Source organism: Ranitomeya variabilis, chromosome 5, assembly GCF_051348905.1.
Source record: "Ranitomeya variabilis isolate aRanVar5 chromosome 5, aRanVar5.hap1, whole genome shotgun sequence".
Classification (NCBI taxonomy): Eukaryota; Metazoa; Chordata; class Amphibia; order Anura; family Dendrobatidae; genus Ranitomeya; species Ranitomeya variabilis.
In genome coordinates this window covers 129,618,306-129,628,698 of record NC_135236.1, presented here as the reverse complement: position 1 = coordinate 129,628,698, position 10,393 = coordinate 129,618,306, and the positions used below count along the sequence as shown (strand labels likewise).

The following is a 10,393-nucleotide window of genomic DNA, read 5'->3' as shown; positions in this document are numbered from 1 at the left end:
GAACCCGATAGAACCTCGTAAACGTGTGCAAAGACGACCAGGTTGCGGCCTTGCAAACATGCAAGGCGGAAGCCTGGTGGCGAACAGCCCAAGAAGCTCCGACAGCTCTGGTGGAGTGAGCTCGCACCCCCGGAGGAGGATGTGCCTCATGAACACGGTACGATTCTGAAATTGCCGAGCGAATCCAGAGCGAAATAGTGGATTTAGACGCTTGAAAGCCCTTCCGACGACCCTCGGAAACGACAAGGAGAGAATTGGATTGACGAAAAGGAGCGGTTCTAGAAAGATAGACCCGAATGGCCCTGACCACGTCAAGCTTGTGAAGGGACTTCTCCAAGGGATGAACCGGAGAAGGGCAAAAAGATGGAAGGACAATGTCCTCATTGATGTGGAAAGCCGAGACCACCTTGAGAAGGAATTCGGGAACCGGTCTAAGAACGACCTTATCCTGATGAAGAATCAGGAAGGGGGAACGGTATGACAGGGCTGCCAACTCGGAGACCCTCCTGATAGATGTAATGGCAATGAGGAAGGCGACCTTCCAAGAGAGAAGGGAAAAAGGCACATCATGAAGAGGCTCAAAGGGAGCAGCCTGAAGAGCATCAAGGACCAGGTTAAGGTCCCAAGGTTCCAAGGGAGGATGGAAAGGAGGGGCGATATGCGCCACTCCCTGTAGAAAAGTCCGAACCTGGTGAATGGAAGAAAGGTCACTCTGGAAGAAGATCGACAGAGCGGACACTTGTCTCTTGAGTGTGCTGAGGGATAAGCCTGAATCGAGGCCAGACTGGAGGAAACCGAGAAGATCCGGAAGAGAAAAGGACATTGGAAAAACTTCATTAGTTTCACACCACCGGAAGAACGCTTTCCAGTACCTATGGTAGATACGGAAAGAAGCCGGTTTTCTGGCTCTGATCATGGTCTGTATGACCTGGGGAGAGAGACCAGAGTTTTTCAAGACTGCGGCCTCAACGGCCATGCCATTAAACTCAGTGACTGAGAACTCTGGTGGTAGAGAGGTCCCTGCGAGAGGAGGTCTGGCCGATCCGGGAGTCTCCAAGGAGTGTCCGCGAGCATGTTTACGAGCTCGGCGTACCACGGCCGCCTTGGCCAGTCCGGCGCTATCAGTATGACTGGAATCCCTTCCAACTTGATCTTCTTTACCACCCTTGGAATCAAGGGGAGGGGTGGGAACAGGTAGGGAAACTGAAACTGGGACCATGGAATTACCAGAGCGTTGTGGCCGACGGCAAGAGGGTCCCGGGACCTGGTGACAGACTGAGGGACCTTGTGGTTCATCCGGGACGCCATAAGATCGACGTCTGGCGTACCCCAGCAGAGGAAAATTTGATCGAAGACTGCGGGGTGGAGAGACCACTCGCCTGCTGCTAGGCCCTGGCGACTGAGAAAGTCGGCTGCCCAGTTTTCGACCCCGGGGATATGAACGGCTGATATGGCCGGAATGTGGCGTTCCGCCCACCGAAGAATCTTTGCCACTTCTGCCATTACTTGGCCGCTGCGAGTCCCGCCCTGGTGGTTTAAGTACGCCACAGCCGTGGCGTTGTCCGACTGGATGTGGACGGGAAGATTCGTCAGAAGAGACTGCCAGCGGATTAACGCAAGGAAGATTGCCCTGATCTCCAGAAGGTTGATGGGAAGGAGAGCTTCCTGGGTGGTCCAACGGCCCTGAGCCGTGTGTTGTCGGAAGACTGCTCCCCACCCGAGAAGGCTGGCATCGGTGGTGATGACCTGCCACTGAAGGGGAAGAAATGATCTTCCTCTCAGGAGAGAGGAGGACGACAGCGTCCACCAGGTTAGGGACTGACTGACCTGGAGAGGAAGGTGGACGGGACGGTCCAGGGAGTCCAAGGACCTGTTCCAGGTGGATAGGAGGAATAGTTGGAGGGGGCGGGTGTGGAACTGGGCAAAAGGAACAGCCTCCATGGAGGCCACCATCTTTCCCAGGACTCCCATGCAGAAACGAAGTGACTGAGGAGCTGGGTGTTTGACAAGGCGGACCGCCTTGAGGAGTATTGAGAACTTGTCCTTTGGGAGGAAGACCCGAGCTAAGTTCGTGTCTAACACCATGCCCAGGAAGGACAGTTGTTGGGACGGAATCAGAGAGGACTTGGTCCGGTTGATAATCCAGCCGAGACAGGTCAGGGTGTCCAGGGAGACCTGGAGACTGTGGGCACAGTCTAGACGAGAGGACCCCTTGATCACCAGATCGTCCAGGTAGGGGATAATGAGGATCCCCCTGGAACGAAGGAGGGCCATGACCGCCACCATGCTTTTGGTGAAGACCCTGGGGGCAGACGCTAAACCGAAGGGGAGAGCCGTGAATTGGTAGTGATTGTCCTCGATTGCAAACCGAAGGAATCTCTGATGCCGTACGCAGATGGGGACATGAAGGTATGCATCTTGAATGTCGACCGAGCAGAGGAACTCCCCGGGTTCCATGGCAGTGATCACTGACCACAGGGATTCCATTCTGAAGTGTCGAGGTCGGACGTGGAGCTTCAAATCCAGGATAGGGCGAAGAGACCCGTCCTTCTTTGGGACTACAAAAAGGTTCGAGTAGAACCCGGAAAAATGTTCTTCGGAAGGAACGGGAACTACGACCCCGGCGGTGACCAGAGACGTTATGGCTTGAAGCAAGCCGGGTAAATGGGACGGTTGCTTTGGGGGACGAGAGAGAAAGAAGCGATTTTCCGGGAGGGTAGAAAATTCTATCTTGTACCCGGAGGTAATAATCTCTCTGACCCAGGCGTCGCTGATCACTGACAGCCAGGTGTCTTTGAAGAGAAGAAGCCTGCCTCCCACCCTGGAAAGACTCCCAGGTGGGGGCGACCCGTCACTTGGAACGGTATCTGTTGGAACGAGGTCCGGAAGACCTGGGAGGTGGAGCCCTGGATCTCCACATGGGAGCTGGCTTGTAAGAGGGTTTTCTACGTTCGCCCGTGGTAGCGGGTCGCTCTTGTTGCGATGAGGAATCTGAGGCTGCAAATGGACGAAAGGGGCGAAACGTTCGAGGACCCTTTGGGTTAAAGAAGCGTTTTGGCTTGGACTGGGGGAGAGAGGTACTCTTGCCCCCCAGTAGCCTCTGAGATAATTTGATCCAGACGAGCACCAAAAAGCCTGGAGCCTTGAAACGCCAAGTTGATGAGAGACTTTTTGGAAGTAGCATCTGCATTCCATGCTTTGAGCCAAAGAATACGGCAAATAGCAACAATGTTGCTGCTTGCCCTGGCCGAACAGGCTGCTGCATCTAGGGAGGCAGTGAGAAGGTATTTCCCTGCGTGGTTAATCTGGTCTGCGAGGTCAGCCAGCTCGGTAGGGGAGGCCGTAGCCAAAATGCCCCGACGGAGGATCTTGGCCCAGGCAGAGATGGCCTTAGCCACCCAGGTGGAAGCGAAGCTGGAACAGAGGGAAACGCCCGTTGCCTCGAAAGCTGACTTGGCCAGTGCCTCAATTTGTCTGTCCGATGCGTCCTTAAGCGACGCGCCATCCGGTAAGGAGAGAACCGTCTTGGAGGAAAGACGGGAGATCTGTGTATCGACCTTGGGAGATTCAGCCCACTTGGAGAGAAGATCGGCGCTGAAGGGATAGAGTACATCCAGATGTTTTCTACCCGAAAAACGTTTTTCAGGATGTTCCCAGTGTTTAGAAAGGGTAGACTCAAACTCCTCATGGGTAGGAAAGGAGCGAGAGGGACGCTTCACCCGCTTAAAAGAGAGGAATCCTGGGGGGAAGCCTCGTCTTGTTTTAGTTTGAGGGTTTGTGATATAGCCGAAATAAGACTATCTACGACAGCCTGCATGCTAGAAGCCTGGTCTGAATCGGAGTCAGAACCGGACTGGGAATCCACATCAGACCCAATGTCGTCCTCCGAAGAGGGGAATTGGGAGGAGAGCAGTTTGAGAGCTGCAGAGGGACCCGGAGAACCAGACGAAGAGCCAGACAGAGTCCTCTTTCTGGAGCGGCTGGCTGATTTGTCTCCCTGTGGTTCAGGGTCAGGTGCGGCCGACTCGCCACGGGAGACGGTCGGAGCACTGGTGGCTGAAGGAAGCTGTGGAAGACATTCAAGCGCCTGGACCAGAGACTGAGATACCTTAGTCAAATCAGAGACCGACTGCGAGATAGCAACGGCCCACTCAGGGGGAGGGAGGGGGAGCACCGCCATCCCGAGAGTCAGAAGCTTCCTGTGGGGCAGACATGGCAGGAGGACTGCAGGACTGGCAGAGAGGCGACGATTGGCCTACTGACCACTTTATCTTACAACGAGCACAGGCGTAGTGAGTTATGGTAAATTTGGTATGGACGGCTCCAGAAGAGTTGGACATAAGGATATTCTTTCGCACTATACTACAGAAAAGACTAAAGGGCCTACAGTGGTATGGATAATACTGAGGGGGGGGGGGGCAATATAGCGTCGCAATCCTACCGCACCGCAGAGCAGAGTTATCTGTGTCCCCCAACGCACGATTCTCCTGTGTACGGAGCTGCTGAGGCAGGAAGTGCCAGCGGTGAAGAAGGGGCGGTGCTGTGCCAAGGCTCCTGATAGGGTCGCACCGAAAGGAAAGGGCGTGCCCGAGATGCAAGAGCCCTCCTGAATGGAGGAGGAAAAGAGCGCTGAAAAAGCGCGCCCGAGGAGGGGGCGTGGCTGGCCGCAGCGGCGAAAGTGAAAGTAAAACGGCCGGGACTCTGTGTGAGAGCGCTGCCATCTAGACAGGGGGAGCGGCTGCTGAAGCGCTGTACCTGCATGTTCCGGTTGTAGAGGGAGAGAGGATCGTCCAGGGGCACAATGAGAGAGGGGTTGCTGGAAACGGAATCCTTCGTCCAGAAGACGGCCACGACCCCAAAGACAAGGGGGAGAGTCACCGCTGGTGACCACCGTCTTCTTCTCAGCCCTCTCCGAGGAGAGGGGTGAGGGGGACTGTTTGGCAAGGACCGCCACCATAAAGACCCTGGAGCACCTGGGAGGGTGACAGGGGATAATGTCCTGCCGGCGGTCTGAGAGCTGCGATGCGGACGACACCACACTGCTCGCTCAGCCGCCCTCCTGGGGAGGCAGGGTGGAAGATTGCACCTGAATCCCTGAATGTTGTGATCTGAAAAAGAAAGCCAAAAGGTTAATAAAAACAACAAAACCTGTAAAGGAATCAAGATTAGCAGCGGATCTGAAGATCCAGGTCCGCCTCCTACAGACACTAAGCACAAACTGAGGTGCTTGGTGCCTGTCGGTGGGTGTATACTGCCAAGGAGGAGCTACGCCTTTTCCTTTTTTTGCATAGTGTCAGCCTCCTAGCAGCAGCAGCATACACCCATGGTTGTCCTGTGTCCCCCAATGAAGCGATAAAGAAAAATCCATACGTCTTCCTCCCTTCTCTGGGCATTGCATTCAGGGATCTTCTGCACCGGCGACTTCCGCTACAGTGACCTCCGGTGTGCACGACGACAAGGTGCTCTCCTCACTTCCTCCCTGCATAGTTATCACTATGTACACATGGTTCCTAGTGATAACTATGCAGGGAGGAAGTGGGGAGAGCATATTATTGTCATACACACCGGAGGTCAGTGACTCACCGACGCCTGCGCAGAACATCCCTGAATGCAGCACCCACAGAAGGGAGGATGAGGTACACATTGTGGAGGGAGTGCAGGGCGCAGGCGCGGGATTCTGGGGCCATAACGGACGCTGATGGGAGGAAGCAAGTATTACAATGAGGACAGGGATTTGTTCCTGGCAACGCACGCCCCTGAGCCTGGAAGAAATCATTAGCGTACAGACAGAATATAACATTTCTCAACAACAAGACCATTAATATGAGGCATACAGGTTTGACCAGTGTAACATTTCTATTGCCTGTATGCACATATTAATAGGTCATATATGCCCTGGGGGTGACAGATTCCTTTTAATACAAGAAAATTGTGGTGCACAATTATATATACAGTATATGACTGTCTGACCTACCAAACATTAACAGTGAAACGCACCACATTCTCATAAACATCAACTATCAAACAGGGTATATTCCCAATCTGTATCCATTTCAGCTGGGGGTTATACTGGGCTTAAGCTTACAGGTGTGATAATCCATCAACAAAATTGTCACTTAACCACATGACCAGAAATAACTTGCAGAAAAGGGGTCCCAAGTTTCCTGTAGGAATAGAGGGATGGTTGTGTAAGCGATCTGCACTCAGTCCATGGGTCTGATAGACCACCAAGTACAGCTTTGGGCTATGTCTACGTCAGTCCTATAGACGAGCGCATGTGTAATCCACTATTCCACTCTAATCGGGTCTACAGGATCTCCATTCTGGTGATCAGTGGGCTTACATAAAGGGTATATAGTAGTCAGGGGGTCTACAGGATCTTAATTCTGCTGATCAGTGGGAATAGCTAGCATGAAGGTCCTGTAGATCCCCTGTGATCAGTGGAATTAGATAAAGGACATGCAGACCCCTCATTCTGGTGATCAGTAGGTTAGATAGGGGGTATACAGGACTCTCATTCTGTGATTAGTGGGTTAGATAGGGGGTATACAGGACCTTTATTCTGTGATTATTGGGTTAGATAGTGGGTATACAGGACCTCGTTGGGGGATTACAGAACCTCGATCTGGGTGATCAGTCGGGTAAGATGAAGGTGGATAGGTGATAACTTATAGTATCCACCTCTTAATGTTCAATGGAATCCAAAAAGTAGCTGATATTGATCAAAGTTCGATTAAACGCTTGGAAAAGTTGACAATTCTCAAGTGTTGAGACTTGTTATTTTAAGACCAACTATGTAAGGATTTGAGGTCCCTTAGCGGGCCATAAACATGTGGATGTGGGACAAACATTCATTTCACAACTATCTCTCCCAACTTCCCCAAACGCGACTGCTCAGATCACCTCCACCAGTGACTTATCTTCCCTGAATACAAAAGGATCAGATGTCTAAAGTCCAACTGGCCGACGTCTTCTGTCGGTGGAGAGGTGGGATACACATTAGATAGTAGGTTTTGCCAACTTTCATATAAGTGGAATTGGGGCCTATAAACCCAACAGCAACAGTGATTGTTCCACCCAGATAAAGAACAAGAAATGATGAGTGCCACTACAGGGAATGTCTACATCTTGTCACAGATAACGTTAATGGCTGTGGTCCCAAGGAGCCGTGGACCACCCAAACCCTTTTACATTACTAAGCATCACAAGCATAACGATGCAGTGACATGTCGGATGAGTCGCTGAGATGGCCGATAAGGAGAGTAATGAAGTTACAGTATGATGACAGGTCGCTGACACTTGCCTATGTCAATGTTCTCTCTCCCCAGAGCTACGAGAGACAGGAACAGAATATCTCGGTACAAACTCCTACAAGACAGCAATAAAGGGTTACTCACTAGAAAACGACCCATGTCTGAATGACAAACACTAAAGATCTGCAGAATACAGGAACGAGCACAGTAGTGATATAAGATATGAAAACACCAAATTCATCATTTTAGATTTATAAAACTTCCATGTGCAGTATGTTTTAGTAATTCGACTTGAAATGACAGTTCTGGAGCATCTTTTCTAATAAGTCAGTAATATACAATACCGCTATTATTACTCCTGGTAATACTCCCAGTTGTCCATTTATTAGTCTAACTGTTTCCTTGGGTAATAAGGGGAATCTCGACAAGTTAGTGCTGACTGGACTGTGAAAAGAATGTAGGGACGCAACCCAGTTGTCAATTTGTTTGTACATTTTTCCAGGAGTACCGTAATAAGAGAGGATCGCATAGCAGTAAGGATAAGTCCTCCAAAATTGGCATTTACTGAACCAGAGAGCTGTCATGAATCTCCTGTGTGTCCTCATTCTGCAATGGCGTCACTGAAGGGATGCACATTTCAGAACAGCGAGCTCAGCACCCCTCCAGTCAGCGGCATTGTCCTTCTCCCCGCTATAAAGTAAGACTGCGTTAGTTGCGGAGATACCTCTGCCGTGGGCTCTTTGGGCTAGGCTGCAGCGACTCCAGTATCTGGCTCATAGGAACATACACATTGTTGCTCTTGATGCTCCTCACAAGACCTTGGAGGAACTCCTGATTATACGTCTCCTCCTGTTTGTACTGGGCAAGGGCCAGTGGGTGCTCCTGGGCTGGAAAAAGTAGTAGGAGAGGAATATTACATGACATTCGGGGTTTGTAGCATTGTACAGACACATTGCTGCACCGTCAAACGCTTCTTAGTAAGATTAATACCAGGGAAAAATATTAGGCAAGATTAAAAAAAAACATGTTGCATAAGAGTCCTAACCATCCATAGAAGGGGATGTCCAGGACTATTGCATTTACTTACTATAGGCCTAAAAACTAACAGGCAGGTAGCTGCTAATGGAGGCAACTATCTGGAGGCGCAAACTCAAGAGTGGTCACCAACCTCTGCTGCCGGTGGTTTATCTGCTCAACGTAATCAGATCAGCTCTTGGGTTTCTGGGCTGCTGTGCCGACAGGCGACGTCATGCTGATTGACAGCCTGCTGATCGCAGTTAGGCAGTGGTAGCTGGCTGTTAAAATACATGATGATGGCAGTCAACAGAGCAGCTGTTTGTTGACATGATGTCATCGGAAGCCGCTGATCTGCCGGCAGGACGGGTCTGTGACCGCTCTATACTGGGAGAGATCGGTGTTGGGCACAACACGCAGGGAGCTAGCAACTACCTGCCTGTTAGTTCTAAGGCTCATAGTAAAAAAATGATACAGTCCGGGATAACCCCTTTAAAAAAACACTCCTTCAAAACCAGGCTCTAGCTGTGTCCGAACGCCTATAAACCAAGCACGATCCTTAGTGGATACTTCTCTGTACGCTACATCATGTAACGCCCGAAAACAGAGCACCCTGATTTAGAAGGGAAGGGGGTTGTCTCAAAGACAAGGTCAGTCCAAATGATGTTTTATAGCATCTTGGGCGTGAGTGAGGAAGGGGAAATGGGGAGCAGAGAACTGTTGGGCATAAATGTTTTTTTGCATCGGGATGCCCAGTCTGTCCATGTATTACCATGAACATTTTTTCAGCAGGAATAACCAATAATATAATGTGTAAAGGGTGCACAGATTCTCCACCGATGTAACATGTCACAAGAAAGAAGGATGGGACATGTCAGATTTTAACATGCCTGATCCTTTGTTCTCATGGGAGAAAAGATGCCCCCAGAGCTGTAGGGTTGACACTTTCTTCTCTCTCCTCATTGACAACGTATTGACTCTCAGCCGAGCAGAACATTCATGTGTATGGGGGAGTCCGCTGAATGAGTGATTGGTCAAGAGACACCCCCTGTGTACGGGCACCACAAATATCGAAACTTTATCATTTTCAATTAAACGTGTTCCTGACACGAACCAAAGGCCACAGCAGTTTAGAATAGGTAGAGCGGTATCTGACTGGGTTTGCATCTAGCTCTATACATAAACGATAAAAATGTGCGGCATGAGAGTAAATGATCATGTGGTTACTCACAACAGACACACAGATAACGAAGACACACGAACACATCATCATAGATATCCAGACCTCAAACATCATGAAGAACACTGCAGGCTTTCAGGATCACACTGATCAATAAGCAATATCCAGAAAACCTGCAGGTGGGGACCTGTCTGCGAGGCGGACAGACAGAGGGCAGAGCGATACACCCAGGCAGAGGGCGGCCATATGACAAAGGTTATCTGCAAGATCATCTTATTACAGTACTTAAAGAGGAGCCCCATCTCTGTATAAAACTGACACACAGCTTATAGTGTCCATAAAAGGGATATTACCATATTAGTGAGTAATGGCAAACCACTAGGATACACCAGCACTTTAACATTTTTTTAGTTCAGTTACTGTTTAGTTAATTATCCTCCAGCATTGCAAAGTTATGAATTTTATGAATATACATCATTACCTTACTTTGCTTACCTCTGTCCCAAACATTATGCTTCAATGCTGTTTCAATGCCAATGTATAGCCCTTTAGAAACTGCTTTCAACTGCTGCTCAGATAGATCCATGTACTATAATCAAACAATCATAGCATTACCCAGTCCGAGTACTGGGGTGGGGATCCGAGAAGCTCAGACAGAAAAAGTGTCGTATACAATCTATTTTTATATAGATCTTGCAGAGAACAAGCTAAAAGCTGAACTGGTCATAGTGTTTGGGAAAGAAACAGGCAAAATGCTGCAATGATGTACACTACAAACTTTAAAAGATTTACAAAGTCTGGAGACTAATTAAAGCTACTCTTTAATGGTCGCTGGGGATCTCATTGATCCTGGTAGGGAATGCAACATTTCTTCATGGGAGCAGCCAGGGAGACTGGGGCATACTGCAGTTCTGGGCACAGCTGGGTGGTCCAGGAGCGCCACAGA

At 49.9% G+C, this 10,393-nt stretch overlaps 1 protein-coding gene across 4 annotated transcripts in view; it reads right to left on the bottom strand.

Moving 5' to 3' along the window:
* Window positions 1-10,393, bottom strand: part of DENND4A (DENN domain containing 4A) — a 123,457-nt gene that overhangs the window by 2,802 nt on the left and 110,262 nt on the right. For all 4 annotated transcript variants that reach the window (XM_077263288.1, XM_077263289.1, XM_077263290.1 and 1 more), the window contains 2 exons: window positions 7,978-8,140; window positions 7,304-7,368 (listed from right to left, as the gene is read on the bottom strand). In XM_077263288.1, the coding sequence (XP_077119403.1) occupies window positions 7,304-7,368; window positions 7,978-8,140 (228 nt within the window). The remainder of the gene's footprint in view (window positions 1-7,303; window positions 7,369-7,977; window positions 8,141-10,393) is intronic.